Source organism: Coturnix japonica, chromosome Z (genome assembly GCF_054131305.1).
Source record: "Coturnix japonica strain WE chromosome Z, WE-NBRP24, whole genome shotgun sequence".
NCBI classification, from domain to species: domain Eukaryota; kingdom Metazoa; phylum Chordata; class Aves; order Galliformes; family Phasianidae; genus Coturnix; species Coturnix japonica.
Genome location: NC_140702.1, coordinates 26,910,281 through 26,931,481, shown reverse-complemented (window position 1 = coordinate 26,931,481; position 21,201 = coordinate 26,910,281). Strand labels below are relative to the sequence as shown.

Below are 21,201 nucleotides of genomic sequence, written 5' to 3'. Positions count from 1 at the left end.
TACACCAGGTTGCCTAGGGCCCCATCCAACCCTGTCTTCAACACTTTCAGGGACAGAGCATCCACAGCATCCCTGGGCAACCTGTTCCAGACATCACCAATGTCTGTAATGAACGCATCCTCCTTGAGCTTGAAACTATTCCGTCTTGTCCTGTCACTATCTATCTGAGTAAAAAGTTGATTCCTCTCCTTTATATAATCCCCATTTAAACACTGAAGGCTGCAATGAGGTCGCCTTGCAGCCTTCTCTACTCCAGGCAGAACAAGCCCAGCTCCTGTCTACATGGAGAGGTGCTGCAGCACTCTGATCTTTGTGACTCTCCTCTGGACCCTCTCCAACAGCTCTGCATCTTTCCCATACTGGAAGCCCCAGACCTGCATGCAGTACTCCAGATGGGGCCTCACGAGGGCAGAGCATAGAGGGGCAATCACCTCCCTGTCCCCGCTGGCCACCCTTCTTCTGATGGAGCTCAGGATGCCATCGGCCTTTTGAGCTGCAAGAGCACACTGCTGGCTCATGTTCCATTTTTCATCCACCAGGATGCCCCCAGGTCATTCTTTGAAGAGCGTCTCTTAAGGAGTTCTTCTCCCAGTCTTACATACGTATGTGAGATTACTCAGACCTTGCGCTTTGCTGTGTTGAGCCTCATTAGGTTCACATGGTCCCACCTTTTGAGTTCATTGAGGTCTTTCTGGATGGCATCCTCTTCTTCTAACAGGTCAGCCACACCAGTCAGCTTTGTGTCATTGGCAAACTTGCTGAGGGTGCACTCGAGCCCATTGTCAGTGTCATTGGTGAAGATGTTGAACTGTATGAAGAGGGTATGGTTTGGTTGCCTGTTTTTAAAGAAATAGCTTGAAATATTAAAAAGTGCATTAAGTGCCCCAAAATGTTAATTGTGAGTTGAAAGAAAATATCAATTTGAACTTCTTATAAATAGCTTAAACACCGAATATATTTTCTGCAGCTTTTTCAAATTAAATGTGCCTTACAAACATTTGGTCTTTGCTGTTCTAGAACATGGATAGTTTCTTGGCTTGGGCTGGCACATTATTTAATATTGCACAATTCATGTGATGTAACAATGCAGTGTCTAATACTGATGACAATTGCTTCAGCAGGAAAGTCACTAAATGTCTGTTTTTTATGTCATCTAATCTTTTAATTCATTAACATGTAACAGTTGTTTGAAGCGCAGAGCTTTAGGTCACGTTGGTAGTCACATCCAGCAGTTCAATGACATTGCTTTTTTAGGCGTTTTGACTTTGTGTTAGGTAATTAGTTACAGGGCAGTTGACTGTGATATTTCAGGGCTGTGCTCTAGAGATCACACAGCTGAAATTGCCTGGGGAATATTGAGCTGTCCTGTCACAGCTTCTGGAATACAGTTGTTCTTTACACTTTTCTATTTTACCTTGTCAGTACATTCACAGAAATGAGCTTCAGTTATATTTATTCCATCAGTTGTACTACAAGAATACACATGAGCAAGAAAAGGAGGAAAAAAAACCCAATATTTAGAACCAAGAAGAATATATATATGTTTTTTTTCATGTCACAATCACTTTAAGCAAGCATATTATTTGCATGTAGATCTGTATCTGTGCTATTTGATGAAATGTAAACTTGACAGCACTTTCATTATGTACCACAAACATCCATGACTCCAATTTTTAACTACTCTCTTATGGAAGCTTTAAAGCTTGGTATATGTTATGTTTTGTCATCTTGTTTTTTAAAGATGTTTCCTAGTAGTGTGAACCTATAGTGTAATTTTTGATACTATTTTTCTGTGTAAATTTTTCCTTACACTGTGTAAGGTTTAAGTGTACCTGTTATGTGTTAATGTGATGTGTTCTCATCCATCTCAGCAACTGAGTGCATGCCTGTCTAAGCTTTTTCTGGACAAACCCTGACGTTGTTGTCTCCTGCTGTTAAATGGAGAGTTACCAGCGTACAGCTCTGGAACTCCTGAATGCAAAATCAAAAAAGGCTTTGTATTTCTGCCTGAACGCTTATCGTTGTAAGCTCATGTTACCAACTTTTTAATGCCCTTGACTGTAATTGTAAATTCTGGTAGGTTTCGTTTCCTCACCTTTATGATGCCTGTCAGACAATACATGGGCACTTGCTTTGCCCTGTCTGAGGTTTTGAATGAGATTCTGGCTGAATGATGGTGTGCATCTGTTTTCTTTACTGAAAGAATTCATATTTCATTTGCTGGTAGTAGATAAATAGGTTTTTGACTGTTTGATTCCATTTTAATCATTGCTTTCACATGTCCTTCTTGTCTTGTTGGACACTTCAGATTCATTGTCATCACATACTGGGTTTTTTTTGTTTGTTTGTTTTTTTAAGTGAGAATCTGTTGCTTTCTGTATTGGATCAACATCAAATCTATTCATGGCGTTGGCTGTGAACTGTTTTCCATGGTGTTCAGCTGGGTCTTTTCGGGCGCTGTTGTTGGAAAGTTTAGATTGGTATGTTGTACTAAGAGTACTCCATGAGGGATCTAACTTAATGGCTACAAATGACAATGTTTTTGTTTTGTGGTCCATGCTACTAAGAGGCAGCCCACCCTGAGCTATAAACATCCAACATGAGTGCAGGTGATCACCGCTCTGCCTTCTCCATCACTGTTTGCCGCAGGGGAAAAAAGGGTTGTGTGCTACAAGGCTATTTCATTTCTCTCTTTCTCCGGTCTCATATTCTGAAATAATTCAGTGCCACTGAAATAGGATTTTGTTTCCACTCCAGGGTGTTGGGTTGGGTTTTTTTGATGTTGTTGTTTTGTTTTCAGTAGATCTTTGTTCAGATGTTTCCCTGTTTGTGTTTCAGCATTGCAGAAGATCTGTGTGCCAGTGCCCACCCTGTTGCATATTATAGGAACATGAAGGGAACATGGGCTGTGGGAACATTCACGGCTCAAGGAAAGATGCAGCAAAACTTCCTAGCAACTTTTCCAAGGAATTGCAGAGCAGGTTCTGATGCTGCCCAGAAGGCAGATACACCAATTTGCTAACCTTATTTTTATTGCAGTAGTAGCTGGAGGCACTGCTTAGGTATTTACTGCTGTGTGTACTGGGTGTGCTGAAACTGAGGAGTGTCAGAAGCAGCCTTTCTCTCTCTGTAGTAACTTCACATTGGCGGGTCTGACGTTTCTGTTACACAAAAGAATTTGTAATTAGCAAAGCAATTCTTTTGTTTTGAAGGGGCAGATAAATCCCGCCTGCTGGATACCCTTGTGTGGCAGGGGCTGTCAGGCCAGGCCAGGCAGCAACATTGCTGTTAAGCTAGATAGAGTTTGTGCTGGATCTTACCTGGTTTGGAATGGCAGGGGCCATGAGGAAGAGCCGAGTGTGTGAAGGGAACAAAGGCAAATCCATAGCAAGTCAGCTTCATTAGTTCCAGTGCTTAGAGAACAAGTAGTTTTTCATTGAGATTTTTAAATTGATGGTGTCATTTTTATATTACGGCTTCATGTGTATGAATGTTATAAGTCTGGTATTTAATTAAAACCACAGCTGGTGATCATTTAATTATGGTGTACGAAAGGGAATTATCCTTACTTGACTGCATACCATTATTTTATTCAATTTAGAGAATTGCAACCATTTTTTTCACGTATGATTTGAAAGCTGTGGTAAAGGATCCAATATGTGATGCACAAACTGATGGGCTTCATTAAGATGTTTCTCCTCTGTTAAGGGAAAATGGTAAAATAGTGGCTTTTAAATTCACTGTCTTTCCTGAACATTGCAAGTCAGTTATGAACAGATGATTGGTACACTTGGGCTGGTTCTTGTTTCTTCTCTGTGTAAAAGCAGTGCATGGTTTCCTGTGGTAGGAAGGACAGCTGTACTCCAAAGACCAAGAATACTTTTAAGATTCAGGGAGTTTCTGAGCTTATTAAGATATTTCAGCACAGCATATTTGAAAGAAGATATATAGCATTTGCCTGTAGTAGGCTTGAACTACTCTTTTTTCAGTTGAAAAATGAGTCTGCCTTAAGAAACTTAAACATACTACAGCATAAAATTGCATGTGTGTATGTATTATGCTGAAATGAATAACTGCATGCAAAACATTTTGTAGCTGTTGTACTAAAAATATTTTAGACAGATGACAAATGAGGATGTCCAGTGCTTGTAGTGACAGTTTATTCTGCAATTAAAACCACAGAACTCACATCTGAAGTCTTTGTACAGATAAGTTTCATGTCCTTATGCCAGATGTGGCCTTTTCAGTAACAGTGGAAATACTTCATGTGAAGGAGTTGTGTCTAAATGAATCTCTTCTCTTTTTTTAGTAAGTAATATTTATTTATTTATTTATTTTTGTAAGTAGTATTACAGCTACTTTCATGTATTAGTACATGAAAACATGTGATTTTTCTGGCTTTTGCTATTGTAAAGGCAAAACTTATATCAGAATAGGACTTATTAGTTGATTGTCTGGAAATGAAGAAGAAAAACTGTACAACTCCATAAAATGTCAGACTACGTGAAAAACTGAAACTGATTGAAAGTATAGAAGCACTGTTTGTATTTCACTCCAAGTCCTGGCAGCAGAGCAATGTTTGCCATATTACTTGGGCCAGTGTGAAGGCTCTCTTTAGTTTTCATATCCAGTAAAACTTAAGAGTTGTTTCTGTACTACTACAAAGAATGGCTTCAGTAATACTGGCTAGTTTCCTCATGGAATTTTCTGCTGTAGTTTTCAATATGGATCACTGAATTATAGTTGCTACCTGTGCTGTAGTGAGGAAAGGGATATTGAGGAAAACAAGAGTGTGAAAGAGTGCTAAGTTTTGGATTTTTTATAAGATTTATTCTTGATTTCTAAGTTACGTAGCTAAGATAACTTAAGTATGTTGTTTATCTTACATATATTTCCACATGTGATTGGTTAAATACAGAAATACAAAATCAAGGAGTCATGGTCACTGCAGACCATGATCACTGCAGACACAGATGAGTGATGCTTCTTAGTAGACACAGAATCATAGAATAGCCCACTTTGGAAGAGACTCACAGGGATTGAGTTCAGCCCCTGGCTCCACACAGCACCACCCTAAATTCAGACCCTATCTCTGAGAGCACTATCAAAATGCTCCCCAAACTTCAGCACTTTGGGCCATGCCTACTGCCCTTGAAAGCTGTTCCATGCCTACCACCCTCTGCTAAACAACCTTTCCATATTGCCCCCTCGACACTCCTGTGATGCAGCTCCACGTTGTTCCCTTGAGTCCTGTCTCAGTCATAACAGCACAGGTATCAGCATAGATAAGTATCTTTGATCAAAATAGTATCTTGCAGAGGGAATAACAGTTCACATTCTCTGGATGTAGCTTCATAGGTTAGAAGCATTGAAGTTTGCTGACATGAGATAGGAAAAAATAAAAATAAATGACAAAGTAGTAGTTCAAAATGGAGTAGGCAGTAGTTGCAAAACAAAATTGAGTTTTATGCGTGGAGTTATTTACTACACTGATAACCTTTATTATCTCTGAATGCATCAAAACATGACACACCTTTTATAACACAAGTCTGAGCTGACATCTAATGTAAGGTGTTATAACACAGTGCTCAAGCTGCTTGCTTTTAAGCTAATGTTAGGATTCATGCACACATTCCCAGTTGTATTACTTTTCATTATACTTGTCCTTACAATGTGTTTTCTGATGAAGGAGAGTGTGGGCTGTCTGAAGAGTACTGCTCAGTGCTAAAAGAAGCATGTGAACTACTTTTTTACTTCCATTATTCTAAAGCTTCTGTTAACTATTCAGAAATCCACAGATGCTTTGACTACTGCATAATACCGTATCTTCTTTCAAATTTGTCTGCTCTGAGGCTTGTGACTAGATTAACTTTTTTCTCTGTCTTTTGTCTTCCAGCTTCATTTAGCAGCCCTGGCATCATTAAAGGGAGACATAGTGGAGCTTAATAAACGTCTACAACAAACAGAAAGAGAACGTGACCTGCTGGAGAAGAAACTGGCGAAAGCACAGGTGAGCAACAGTTAAAATTCTGAAGATGGTCCCTGGTTTTGTATTGTCCTTGTTCTTCAGAGAGGTGTGTGATATGTGGGGAAAGGGTGAAACATCTTAACAGTGTCATGAGTGAAAAGAATTTTAGGACTGTACAAAACGTAATTGCCAAGGGTTTTAATTTATACTGGCCAATAATATTCCTTTCAAAAGTACTAAGGAAGAATCAGAGTGATTTTGTTTGAAGCCAACATAAACAGCATCTTTTAATAGTGAATGCTTTAAAATATTTTAGAAAAGAAAAATTGTAGTTCTCAGTGGATTAGGTAGCTGATCACAGAGTCTTCTGGTCTTTGGTAAGATTCATACAGAACAAATTAACACTGATGAAAAGCTATTGCCAATCCTCAGCACTTCTGTGTTAATGTGAGAAATGATTAGCGCTCTCATGCTAGCTTCTAGTAAGCTAGTTTATATATCTCTGTTATGGAGAACACAGTCAGTGGAAAGCCAAAGGAGTGAGTGAAAATAAAATCTGAGTTCTAATGCTTTCTTGGCTCTTAATATTTTTTTTTCAGATCAAGATAAATATAGAGAGGCAAACAGGGAAACAACTATTGTATCTAATATTTCTCCTATGAACAAACCTCTGTTTTCAGGTACTGTTACTCTGGCAATTACCTTTTATAAGTACTTTACCATTTAAAACAACTGCAAAGTATGTATTCATTTACACTTTCAGAGAGCCAGACAAAGCAGTTTGTCTTGTAAAGTATCACCTCTTAGGTGTTATCCAGAGAGGTTGCAGAGTCTACATCTTTGGAATTACTTAAAAGCCATCTGGACCTGTTCTGCAGTAGGTTGCCTTCCTTAGTGTATAGGGTTAAAGAATTGACCTCAAGAGATCAAGCACAGCCATTCTGCAGTTCTGCAAGTTCACAGTCTTTGGTTATCAGGGCATTTTGAAAAAGGCTTCTAGCTGTGTATTATTTAAACTCAAGCCAGAAGTAGAAATATTTAAATAATCTAAACTTTAAGGCTTTCACTTCAGTTCTTCAAATATTCTCTTGTATTTTTTCAGCTATTTTGAGGCTTGTAAACAATACTCTTAATCCAGCCCATCACTGCAGCATACTGAAGTAAAAAACATTGTCCCTTTTATTCCCTTTGATCTGAGAGCCAGAGGTGCACACATGATTTATCGGCTATAACTCTGAGATCATTTTCAAACTTACACTTCTCTATGAAGGAGGGTCCTCTTTCTGAGGTACTGCTTGATATTAGACTGCACTTGGCAATCATTAAACTGTCCACTATACCCAAAAAAACTTTTATCATTCTGTGTGACTACGCTGATATGGTTGTTATTTTTAACTCTTCAGGGTATTTCTACGTCTTTATTAAATAGTACATGTATCTCAGCCAATGAAGAGTACTTTGTACATGCTCTCATGCAATGATGGATCCCTGCTGATGATAACTGTGCTCTATTAACATGATTTTTATGTGGTTGTTTTTCTTTTCTTTTTAATTGCTTACCAGTTGTGCATGCATACAGTGCTGGATTTCTCATATTGGTGTTTTTTTCCATGATCTTGGGCTTTGTACTTGTAAGTAGAAAAACAGTGATGACCATTGCCTGAACTACTAATAACATAAAATCAGAATGTCTGTTCTTTCAGAATATCTGAAGTGTAATGTGCTTGTGCTGTACATTTCTCCATGCTGAAATAAACACTCCTGTGTGCACACCCTAAAGGAAAACTATAAAGGTGTGGGAGTGGGACTGAGGAGAAATTTTGACAGGAGTAGAGAAACTTCAGAGGAAGAGACTGACAGAGCTCACTAGTTGTACTGGAGTGATTGTTTGTGTGATGTATGTAATGGCTTAATGCAATAGTTGTGGCTGATGAGAAGCTTTGATTCAATTGCTTTTGGGGAAAAAAAAAAAAAAAGTATTTTTTAATTAACAATTTCTATTTAGTCTTAATATTATAGCACTTTTTTTCTTTTTTGAAAGCCCCCAAGTGAGTAGAAACTTACTGAGTTGTGAATGAAAGTCTAAAAAGGTCATTTTTTAAATAGTCATTTTAAATATTTAAACACTCTTCTTTAAGGTCATTAAAGAAACACAGCTTATATATTCAATTAGTTCACTACATTTAAATGCTAAAACAGATTCTGATGACTTCACCTTCTCTCTTCTTTCTCTGACTGCATTTCTTTCTTTTTCAAGCAGATGTTCCACATAACTTTTTTTTTTTTTAAACTTTTCCTCCCTACAGAGATTCATCCAAATGCATATCACATTTTATATGTCATTTTTCTCCGACAGCATCTGGCTAATGCATTTCTTCCTCACTAATATGAATTAGAGTTTCAGAAGGCATACATTAAGTAAGAAGTGTTTGAGGTTCTGCATAACCATTTTCAGATGCTAGTGGGTCAACATTAAATCTCATTTCTGGACTGTACTTATAAAAGCAGCACATGGTGGTGTTGTTTTTTTTTTCTGCTGGCACGCTGTATGCTCTCTGGAAAAAAAAGCATTCCTTGAACTACATTTTTGGTAACACCTTTCTGATCATTTCATGAGGCATACAGAATACTTTGGAACAAGGGATTTGCTGAAGGAAGGTGATTTGGGGAGCCACAATTCACATAATAAAAGTGACAAATGGTTAAGAAAGATATTTGGATAGCTCTTCTTTGTAAGATTTTTATAGAAGGATGTAACTGATTGCTGATTGTTGTATTATGGTAGAGTTCATTTCCAGAACTCTCCTCTGTAGAGTCCATTAGAACATTTGCCTACGTGCTGGTATTATTTCTGTAAGACATCGGACTTCCTTGTCTCTTTGTTTTCATGAGTGTAAAATTTGGCTCTGAACTGACCTTGTGAATGAAAGTTGCTGTAAAGTAGTGGTCAGTTGTATCTGACATAGTCTTCCAGAATCTTTCTTTGGTTGTGAGAATAAAAGTAGTGCTTTTTGCTAGCCCTGTATGGCTAGTTATCCTGGCTATAATAATAATAAATAATAAATGTCTGAAGGGAAAGCACAAATAACATGTTGTTGTTCTTCCTCTGCACTCATCTTTCTACTATCAAGAGTGAGTAGACTTTCTGAGCAAGAGACTTCATCAAATTTAATAGTCTGCTGTGGTCCTGCCCTTCGTGGATTTATTTAGTCATCTTTCTAATCCATTCACATTTTTTCCATTTCTAATATTCCATGACATTGAATTTCTCTGGGGTCTGGCTTGAACTGAATTAATCTTCACAATAGTCCATATGACGCTGTGTTTAGATCTGCATCCAGCAAAGTGCTGATTGCACAGCAGTGTTTGAGCTGATACTGAGCAGTACTTGACAAGGACTTTTCTGTCTCTGCCCAATCAGTGAATAGATGGGGGATGTGCAGAAGGCCAAGACAGAACACCAAACTGGTCAGGGAGACATTTCATGCTGAATAATACAGCAGTGTAGATGGAGGGGATTCAGACGGAGGTGACCTGCCTTCTGCTTGGAAGCTGGGTGAGCACCAGTCTGCACATGGGAGGTAGTGGGTTGACTACCTTCACACTGCTGTTTGGTTTAATTGTCTTTCTCTTTTCTTTCACTTCTCTTTCACTTACTAAGCGGTTTATATTGTGATCCATAAGTTTTCTTGCCAGTGCTTCTCTCCACTCCTGGGAGTAAAAGGAAAGAAAGTTGTGTGGTGTTTATCTACCTACTGTGGTTAACCTACAAGAGTTACGCAGTTGTACAGTAGAACCGTGGAATTAGTGACACGCTAAAAGTTTCAGTAAATACATCAAGTAGACAGTTCACATTCTACATCTTTTCATCACCTTTCACAAGATAGTTCTGTTCTGTTCTCTTTACTCTTCATACTTAGTCTAAGTAGTTTTGGAATGTCCCAAGAGCTGTGGGCATGGAGTAACAAATACTGTGCTGCAACATTCTAGATCCCTTGTCATTGGAGCAATATGTTCCATTACCGCATTTATAAATTGCCATCCTTTCAGTTTTCAGAATAGAGGGAGGGACAGCAGAATTTCAATATAAGGTTACAACCAACACTACTTGGCATATACGAACATTTGTGCTTCATGAGAAGACTTCAGTTTCTCATTTAAGAAAGTTACTTGAAGTAGAGATGCTCAGGACAGCAGAGTCAACAGATAAGCAATGAAATTTAGTTCTGTTTTGTGATGTCCTTATCTCTCGTGGATTAGTCCTGTTCACTTATATTCTTTTTCCACATCAAGTGAACACTGAATATGCTGCATTAATTAATCCTCACTGTATATGTTTTCATGATTGCAGCTTTAGCACCGTGAGTATGGACATAATTAAAATTAGAGGAACCAGTTGCCACTTCAGAATCTGACATTCCTCTTAAATTGCATTGCTCAATTACTGGTTCAACAGATTTAATGTTGTGGCTAATAAAGGTGATGAATTGTGTTTTCCCTGAATAATGCCGTAGACAGTGTTAGCATCTCTGCAGGCCTCAAGGAGCTGAGAAATCTGTTAGCTTCACACTACTTTTTTTTTCCTTCTTTTTTTTTTTTTTCTGAACACTTTAAATTTAACACAGGATCTGCACTCTTCTTGTCACTGGGGTTTGGAATTTGTGTACATTAATAGTCAGTAGCATCACATGTTGCAACAATATATTTGGATTGAAGTATTTTCCCTTACCATCCTTCTTCATGCTTTTTTTTTTTGTTTTTTGTTTTTCTTCTCTAATGGTTGCTAGCATCAAGAGGTCGGAAAAGGGTGTTTCCAGGCATTGTTCATTTATTCTGTAATTGAAATAACCTTTCAAGTCTGTACCAAAACCCAGCCAAGGGTCACTTACATAGAAAACTATAAGAAACTTTTCTCCTGCCTTCTGTAGTCACTTGTCTTTTGCAGTCACTCAGTGGATTATCCCTGTGTTTGCTTTTTCAGAGAATTAGAGCCCATAATGTTTTGATGAGAACTTAAGTACAAGGCTGGAAAAGAGGGATGGGGAAGAGCGTAAGGCGTTTATCTTCAAAAGCTTGTGACTGACATGCAAATAAATCATAGTTTAAAGGGATAGGAAATGGGGGCAGGTCATTGTTCTGAGACTCAAAGGACACAGAAAATAAAGACAGTGATGAACAGGCTGAATATCAAAGGAAAGAAAAATCCTGTTGAGCAGTAGGGTACCAAGAGATGCATTTGCTTATTTTCCAAGTTTTGAGGTAAATGTGCAATAATAAAGAGCAGTGTGTATAACCAGAATTTTATATTGCTGTATTTTGGGATTCATATTAAATTATATTCCTATTGTGTATTTTTCAGTTGAGACCTGTCATGACTGACTGGAATTTCTAGACACTGAATCGTCCTCTAAATCTTAGTGTTCCTTCTTAACATCAGGTCCTGTCTCTCCCAGAGGTTTCTTTCTGCATTGTTAAATCACTTTTCCACAGATAATCCAAGAGCCCTTTAGAAAAAATCAAACTTCAAGCTGCCATCATATTGCTAGACTGTGAGTTGTTCACAGTGTATGTCTATCACTAAATTATGATTATCCTGAAAAATGGTGGCTGTGAGATGGCTAGAAAAAAACAGAAGGCAAGTCTGATAATGTGGCTGAGGTCCATTAGCAAGAGTCTGTATATCTTCAGTCAAGATAAACAAATTCTGCTTTTCAGTGCAGAGCTTAGAAAGATAAAAATTGTTGAGATAAGCATTTTATTTACTGTCTGAAAATAATTATTGCATGCTCCGTCCGAAGCATCCTTTGGTTTAAAACTGAAAAAAAAACAGCACACAAAGTCCACTGTTTTGGAAAACACTTAACTGTTAATTCTTTGGATATCAGTATGTACCAGAGGAAATTTAGATTTATAATGGAAAAAAGACTCCTTAATGCACTTAAATATTTATGTTAAACTTTTTTTTCTTTTCTGTTCCTTTCACGCTTTTAAGGCAGCATTAGTACTTCAGCTAGATACAGTAATGTTCAGAAATAATAGAAACAAGTTCCTAAGTGATCCTGCAATAAAGAGACATTATTATATGCATAGTTAGGCATCTTGGTTGTTGAATGTGAAGTTTTAAAAGCCGGGTGAACGTTTCCTGTCTTCTAAAATATGACCAATTGCTCTACTCTTCAGCAGTGAGGTGCACTCTCTTTGTCTTGGTATAGCTGAAATTGCTTTTGACTCGAGTTTGAGGAAGAAACTACCATAGTTGTACTCTGTGGAAAGGTTCTGTAAACTTTTGAGCTACTGCCTTGCGAGGTACCTGTTCCTGAAAGTCAGAAAGCGTTCAAATAAGTTTTACTAACATCTGTAAAATAAAAATGTTATTGAAGCTCGGCATAAACTGTAATTATGAAGTAGTGTTTTATGTAAGCATTCTCAAACTCTGATGTGAATGGCCCCAAAAATGTTAGAATAAACCATGAAAATTCTGGTATGCCTGTTAGTATGGGTATAAGTTTTGTATTTATGAAAGAAGAGTTAACGGGATTAACTCCATATAGATTGTGTACTTGATTTGAAAAAATTAGATTTGGGGTCCTCATACATTACCATGAACTGTAGCCTTTAGAACTGCTGTTGGGATCTTATATTTCACTTTTTCAATTAAAAGTGTTTTGTTTTTTGGGGTTTTTTAATAGTATCAGTTTGTGAGGTTTCTTTTGTTCCTTAGTATAGCATATAACTTCCTGTGGTTTCAAGGGAGCTTGGCTGTTTCACATGGGGGGTACAAAGCAAAAAGTTAGAAGTCTTTGCACTTCCCAGCCACTACAAAACAAAACTTCAATCAGCATGTGCTGTTGAGAGGCTGTAATTGCGGTAGAGTACCTGCTGGTGTAAAGACCGAGCCAGAGAGGCTGAAAGTAGTGCTTGGTCAGAAAGAAAAAGTAGGATTTCATGATACTTATAAAATAACAGAAGCATAGCCACTTAATTGTTGAAATAATACACATTTTATTATAGAGTATTTGAAAAGGAAAATGTACAGTATTACCTTAAAGGCTAATAAAAACAAACACTAGAAAAGAAGTTAAAACCTTCAAGTCTGGTTACTCTCCTTTATAATAGTGTGGTTTGTGCCTTATGACCTGTTTGAATTCAGTCAGTGCTGAGAAGTCCCTGAAGATTTTATATGTATCACAGATCTCACACATTCTTTCAGTCATATAGTCTTAAAATAGTCTTGTAAAGTTTCTAAGAATTCACTAGTTACGTACCTCTTTGTACTTGTCATTATTATGCTTCTGTGTTTTTTTTCTTGTAGTTTTGGTCTGATGGGTGAGACAATCTTGTAAAGGGGTCAGCTTCTCCTTGTATCTGTTCTCTATGGAGGTGTTCTTAAGGCCCTTTCTATTCTTTGCTTCTCTGATTCAGTGTGAGCAATCCCACCTAATGAGAGAGCATGAAGATGTGCAGGAGCGAACAACGCTACGCTATGAGGAGCGAATCACAGAGCTGCACAGTATCATTGCTGAATTAAATAAGAAGATTGATCGACTACAGGGAACAACAATAAGGTATGGAAAATCCTTGAAAATTCTTTGCCACACAAAAATTGATGCAAAGTATGTTGTGAATTACACTATAAATAAAAGTTTGCTTCAAATCTAGGTAGCTGTGCTTGTTAGAGCTGGTACTTAATAGCCACCCATAGTTAAGGCCAGAGTATCATCTGAAGGCACAGAAAGTGCTGCATTCTTGATGGCAAAGTCATGTTCTGCTCAGCTTAGTGAGTACTACAGAGCACTGCACTGTGCTAAGTTTTTTGTTTTATAGCTTAGTGTACATGCAAAGAGATGGCCATAGTTGTGATGGCCATAAGTGATGGCCATAGTTCAGAAGGGAAGATGTAGCCAATCAATCTTCACGTCAGCTTTTCACTTTCTTCTGTGGCATTCTGTGGATACCTAAGATGAATGAATGAATCACTTTTAATGGGAAATATAGATCAACTGGATTTCAGAATGCTTTGCATCTACTTGTACAAGAAGTTGTGCCAAAACCAGTTGTATAACTGTTGTAAAATAAACTTTGCTGCAGATGGGCACTTACTTTTCCTCACTTGGGCTAGTAAAAGAAAAGAGCTTGTTAAAAGTTTAGCTTGTTGGCATGCAGGTAAACCACAGGAATGTCTGGATTTTCTACAGAGTATCCAGCTACAGTAGATGCCTATGTAGGTAGGTTACTGGATGTGTATAGCAAATTTTCTGTCAGTTCTGCTTACTGGCTGAATAGGTTTTTATATTTGCGCTTTTTTTTTTGTTGTTGTTCTTGCTGTAAACATTTCTGTTAGCATTATTCATTACAACTGCTTACTTAACCTTTCATAAAAAAAATTAGTATATGCAAAAAAAACCCAAGATGTGTTGTACTGTAAGAGAAAAGTATCATCAGATTCCGTGATTCTGTGATCATGCGTATATACCTTTATAAAAGCTGTGGTGGAATTACATGGTGTTAATATTATATAAGAAAATAAATACTGTAAACCTCATGCTGGTTATAACTGGTGATGATCGTGGTAGGATATTTTCGTGGAAAGATTTTCTAAACTGATAGTACATCATCTCTGAAGAAAATCTCATTGACTCCCTTATTCATTTGTGCTTTCTACCTCTGCATGTAAAATTTTTTTTCATCTCATTTCAAGTATTCTTTAGCATTAGACTGCCCATCCTACTCCCCTCTCTTCCTCTCTAGTGAAATGTTACACACTGCAAAGGCCAATTAAAAAATGGAATCTGAAGTGTGAGAGCTGAGTAGATATTTTTGCCTCAGTTGCAGAAAAACACTCTGAAAATTGAGATAAATTGTACACAGTCTTTCATCCACATCCAGCCAAGTTGTGTATTGAAATAAAGCACAATTTTGTTGGACATCAGAACTGCTCATGTTCTGGCCAGTAGGCCAATCAAATGAACAAAAATTAATCAAATACTAAATAACATTTTTAAAAAAGCAAGTCACTTCAGATTTTGCAGTTGAACTAGATGATCTTAGTGGGCTTTTCCAACCTTAATGATTCTATGATGGTAAGTACAGATATTAAAACTGGGAAGATTCTGTGTTTAAATGTACCTATTAAAAAGGCAGTTATGGTATGCACAAGAACTTGAGGCGTGAGAGCTGATTTTGATATGAAGTGCAGGTTGCTTCACATGAAAAGTGCAGTTGTTACTCTTTTTGGATGCATACTTTTGAAGGTATTAGAGTAATAGTATGGCAACAAATGCTGAACCACCGCTGTGCTGCACCGCTTTGGTTTTACCATATGAGAGTTCCTTTTGCTTAGGCAGCTAAAGGGTCCACCTGTTTCAATTCACTCCTGTTTTACTGTAGAAAACAAAAATATTTATTAAATCAGTGTTGGTTTATTATTACTATTATGATTATTATTAATGACTGGAATACCCTGTTTTCTTTGGCTATCCAGTTACTTAGTGTGTAGGAAATAAAAGATAAATATTTGTGCTAAAAAAAAGTCATGCAGTGGCAGAATTGGAGAGATTTCTTAGTTTGTAACAATGACTGAAAGAAATAAAACTAATGCTTCTTGCTGCCACTTTCTGTAAATTCAGCGTGAGATTTTCTTTGCATCACCCTTCAGAAGCTGCTCCATCCCACAGAGCAGGGGTTGTGTAATTGCTGTCACCACTGGGACAGATGTGACTCACTACACTCCACCCTAGGCCGCCAGGAGTATGAGCTCCACAGCTGGAGCAACATGGCTATTCCCAGGCCTTGGCAGTTAACACTGTCTTGCTAAATCAGATTACAGGAGTATCTGAGTTTTTCATATGACTGTAGGACACCCGCGTGCAATACCATGAGGAAGCATTGCCTGCGATACTACAGCATTTTGGCTTTCTAGAAGCAGTTTCTTGATGTTACTTCAGCTGCAGAACAGAGATAAATGATTCCCTAGTGCTAACACAGATTGTTTGATTTTTTCATGTGTTGTTCTTAGGCTGTAATTATAAACTTGGGTGTACTGCTTTGTTATGACATTCTTACTGATCCTTTTCAATGAACAGAAATATCCTGGAAATACTTGGAAGAAACTGGAGTTTCATGGAGGGTGTTCATCACCCTCCACATATAAGTATCCTCCTGATACTTGTTATCTTTAAATCTGTTCAAAACTGTTCATTTGAATGTGAGTAGTGTCCTCAGAAAGAATGTAGAACGTAAGCAGAAAATATTAAGTTCAAATAAAGTATTGCAGCAGCCTGAGGAGTCCTGGAAGACTGTGTAAGCTGGTTGATAGTCTCTGTTCCTAGATATTCTCTACCTCTTCCTCTCTTCCTTCCTATCCCCACTCCATCCCTTTTTTTTTTTTTTTCTCCTTGTGATAACTGGGGGTTTTGAACAACTTAGAGCATAATAGCTCTTGATGACGTGGCTTAATAAGGGCAGGTCTAGAAGGAGGCTTAATTCGCATGATGATGCCTATGCCTCTTCCCACATGCATTTGATATGCTGATCTTAGTAGCTGTTACTTTGTGTGGGGATTTTTGTGTTACCTTTTTTCTTACAGAAATTTTGAGGATTGTTCTAGGTTTGCTGGCCATTTTGTGGCATAACACGTTCCATGTGTGTGATCACACTAAGTTAGCTGCAGCTCTTGCACTACATTTTTCCTGCATTCCTAACAAAAATGAGGTCACCATGGTTGTAGGAGCAAGCCAACATTCATTTGAAGTTTTCTCATCAACCTTCTGCTGCTCTGGACAGCTCAGCTGGTTTGGAAGCCCAGCCTTGCCAAAATCAAACAACAACAAAGAAAAAACCAAAAAGCTGATCCACAGCTGTAACTTATTTCATATTAAAGCTGAAAGAGACTTGCTTGTACTGATACTGCACAATTAAAAGAGTGTCTTGCTTTCCTGGTTCTTCATGTCTGACACTACAGAATTTGCCCACTACCTGCTGTGGCAGATGGGTTTCAAGTTGATGACTTGGAGCAGAAGAACTCTAAAGAAGAGGTCCAGTGGCATGAGGATTCTTTTTTCTATTGAGCTATCAGGCTTTGGTCAAACTGAGAGTAAGGCTGTTGAATGGAAGAATGTATGGCATTTGTGCATGATCTTACAGAGCCTTTATCCTTCACTGAGTGATGCCAGATTGAAACAGGGTGTCAGCTGGATGCATGTAGCAGTGTTACTCCATGCTGGGTGGAAGCTGTGTGAATTCAATTCAAATAGCAATATGGGTGTGATAGTTTTGTGTTCAGCAAACAGTACCTCAGACCCACCTGCACTGAGGTGACTCCCTTATTATCTGTAGTTTGTTGCTCTTTGTTTACAAGTGAACTAGTTTAGACAAACTGTGAGTAAACAAAGAGAGTAGCCAATCTTTGGGTTGAAATACCTGCAGAAATTTCTGTTTGAAAGTCCTAGAAAGCATTACAGATATTTATTCAGTAAGATGGCTGTTTAAAAACTGTTGACATCTGAAGTGTGGAATTATGCAGTGTTCACAGGTGTGACAGGAATGCACCTTAACAGCACTGTGGAAGAAAAGATGCAGTGATGTGCTGTGGAGACACGCTTCATTTTGTGGAGTGACAGCTGTGCATAGCTGTCTGGATTGTGACTTGTCTTTCATATCACTTCTGCCACTGCTGAAAGGCACGACCCGCTGCCTGACTGTGCTCACATCCACTGTTTGGTCTCCATAGATATTCAGCAAGAATTGATGAATGTCAGTGGGTGCCATTTTTTTCTGTGTGGAGAAATTCTGTGGAGAAATGGAATATTGGTAGGAAGGCTCAACCTTTTCTGACATGCTACCACCTGCCTCTGATGTCATGGCCCAGAGTAATAAAATCAGAGGCATTACTTCTGTATCAGTCTTCATAGTTCTCTTGCTTTCTTAAATGTATTGTGTTGTACCTTAAAAACCTTTATTTGATCTAAACCTCAGTTTTAACCAGCTGACTTGCATATTTTGGAACGCTCATGATAATATCTAGATTTCTTTGCACTGAAGCAAATGTAAGGAGTAGATGAGCATTATCATTTCTGTAAAAATTACATTTCGGTACCTTAGGAAACCCTGTTTAGGTTGAGTAGATTCGATTCATAAATTGTAACCTCTGCTGCTTTGCGAGCAGACTTTTTTTCTGTTAGTGTTCTATGTATTCACAGGACTTCATCTCTGCTGTTTCTCTCTGGCAAATCAAGACAACCCTCCGGGCTAAATCCTGCAATATTTCTGCATGAGACACTCATCACCGAGTATCTTACACACAGCAGACTTACAGTACAGATGCCTCTCCCATATGCAGATCCCCAGACAGCTCTTTGCTATTTCTTACTTGTTCCAAATCCAGATAATTTTGTTCTCATGGTGTGTTCCTTAACTCCAATCCTGCTGAACTGCAGCATCTCTGCATTTGATTTAAAGATGTAAAAAAATGTCTGTTTTCCTGTCGGAGGGGCTCTGCACCTGGCTAGCCTGGTGTTTTTCACATATTTAATATATGTAAGTTAATGTCAAAAGAGCTGCTGTGGAAATATTTTTTTGTCCAGTCGGCAAGTGGATCAGAAGAGAAAATGTTCACAAATGTTCTCAGGCAAAGCTATTATTCATTTACTTATCTTCTTTCCCAGTGCTTTGAACTCTTCATATAGAGACAGAAGGCAAAAGCCGTAGATTTTTTTAAGGTCGATGGATTTAGCTAAAGTCTTCTGTGTCCTAAATAATTTTGGTAGAACTAGCTTGACAGATAACTTAAAACCTAGACAAGTGGAGGGTTTTCATTTTCCTTTAACTTGAGCAGTTCTGTGCTCCTTCTCTTCCTTTTGAGAAAAGAAACTAAAAACCTAACTCCCCCCAGGAGAATGTGATACACATACACAGATGTGTATCTGTATGCCTTGCTTTGTATCTGGTGGCTCAACTTATATGTCTGAAAGAAATGTCACAAAGCTGCATATTTCCTCAGAGTTTTTTATTTCTGCCTTTGCTCTCTTGCCCAGGGAAGAAGATGAGTATTCAGAGCTGCGGTCAGAGCTCAGCCAAAGCCAGCATGAGGTTAATGAAGATTCACGCAGCATGGACCAGAATTCTGTTTCAGTACCGGAGAATCAGTCCACCATGGTCACTGCAGACATGGGTGAGTGATGCTTCTTAGTAGATGCAGAATCACAGAATATCACCTCAGCCTCTTCTGGGCTGAACAAACCCAAAGACCTCAGCCAGCTGTCGCATGCCTTACCCTATAGACTCTTAGCCAACTTCATAGCCCACCTTTGGATGCTCTCTGATAATTTTATGTCCTTCTTAACCCACACCCAGTGCAGAAAGACATCCTTTTTTGTAGGAGGACATCATAGCCTTTGAAATGCGAGTCAGAACATTTGGTGAAGAAGTAAATTGAGGCTGTGTTAATCAAAGCAAGTGCTGGAATAAAATGAAGTGTAGCAGTGTACAAAATAACAATGCTAACTCTTGGGATTCTTGCCTTTTTTTCCACATTATCCTTCCATGCATAGACTATCTACTTCCTGTTTGTTTGTTTTTCCTTTCAGCATTCCTTTGAAAGCAAATTCCTTGTGTATGTAGGCATAAAAATACATATTGATATATATTTTACCCCTATGTATAGGGGTAAAGAAAATCATAACCTAGTAAACTGTGTTAGGCATTGCTTCCTGCCTTAACAGAGTGATCCTCAGTGACTGAATAAAAACTATAATGTGTCATGATAGAGTAATACAGTTAGATATGCTACTCTACTCTTATCTGGCAGTAAAAACAGCAAGAGCTAAAATATGAATGCTCCTCAGTATATCTTGCAGAGTTTGTGGAGCAGTAGTATAGAAACAATACACAGCAGTAAAAGTGCCTGCACTGTTTTTAATAAGGTATAAGAACTGTTGATGCTGTGCTGTCACGTGGTACATCAATTGGGTACTATACAATCAGTAGTTTCTTATCTGGTAAATCAGCAGCGCCAACCAGCACATTTGAGAGATAGCTTACAGGTGAGTTCTTCCCTCTGTCTTCTGCAGGGTCTGTGTCTTAGCTGTCAGCAGATGTGAGCATCATAATGTCATTGAATGTACCAGGCAGAAGAATCAGAAAAACCTGTGAAGATAATAAAATCAGAATAGTAAGGCCTGAATGGCAAAAAAAAAAAAAAAAAAAAAGGCACTGTGTAAGATTTAAAATTAAAAATGTAGTTTTAGCTGTAATTTCAAATTTTAAAACTGTAAATGTTAAATTTTATTTTTCTGAAAGAATATTTTTGAACTAAGAATGATATTGTCAAGGTAGAATGTTGTCTGTTAGACTGGAGGAAGCTCATGATTGCAGTTAATGTATGTACTGTATTTAAGCCAGTCAGTTCTTGAGGAAAAAATGACAGATTGTAAGGATATATCTTTCAGAAAAAGAATCTTAGCTGTTCTGCATCAGATATATCATAGGCTAAAATTTGTACTTTTACCAAATCTCTCAGTATTGCAATGTAGCTGTTTTGTTTTGTTGTAGATAACTGTAGTGACTTGAATTCAGAACTGCAGAGAGTGCTGACAGGTCTGGAGAATGTTGTCTGCGGAAGGAAGAAGAGCAGCTGCAGTTTATCGGTGGCAGAAGTGGACAGACATATTGAACAGCTCACGACTGCCAGTGAACACTGTGATTTAGCCATTAAGGTAACAGTAATATTAGGGTCTAAGTGTGGTGTATTTATTGCATGCAACAAGTGTTAATTTTCTGCAGAACTGAAACCTCACATCAGAAGTCAAAGTACCTCACAGAAGTCAATTCTAGTTCACAAACATTGTGTAAGGTGGAGAACCATCAATGTAACAACAAAGGTATTAACACTTTGCTTTTGAGGGAAGTCTGTGACCACTCTAAACTGCTTAGGCAGGGCTTTGGCATGCTGCTGGGAAAGGTCTCCTCTGCTCCTGATGGTGTTTGAGGAATGTAATTGCCTGTAAAGAAATCAATGCTGAGTAGAAGTTTGGAGAATGGGTATGCAGAAGAGACAGTCTGACTCCTGTGTATTGGGGATGGTCTTAAAGCAGCTTATTTGAGTGTCTCAGAGGATTAGGATCAATACTTTCAATGTTACCAAGCATTTTCTGGAGTTTTAGGACTAAGTGTTCTCAGAAGTACGTACTCATGAAGAGAGAGAGATTGTGGATCTTGGAAAACTGGCAGAGATTGGT

General features: G+C 38.1%; 1 protein-coding gene across 7 annotated transcripts in view; it reads left to right on the top strand.

Annotated features, from left to right (window-relative positions):
* MCC (MCC regulator of Wnt signaling pathway) overlaps positions 1-21,201 on the top strand; it is a 165,568-nt gene that overhangs the window by 98,554 nt on the left and 45,813 nt on the right. For all 7 annotated transcript variants that reach the window (XM_032441473.2, XM_032441471.2, XM_032441472.2 and 4 more), the window contains 4 exons: positions 5,897-6,010; positions 13,391-13,533; positions 19,000-19,136; positions 20,516-20,679. In XM_032441473.2, the coding sequence (XP_032297364.2) occupies positions 5,897-6,010; positions 13,391-13,533; positions 19,000-19,136; positions 20,516-20,679 (558 nt within the window). The remainder of the gene's footprint in view (positions 1-5,896; positions 6,011-13,390; positions 13,534-18,999; positions 19,137-20,515; positions 20,680-21,201) is intronic.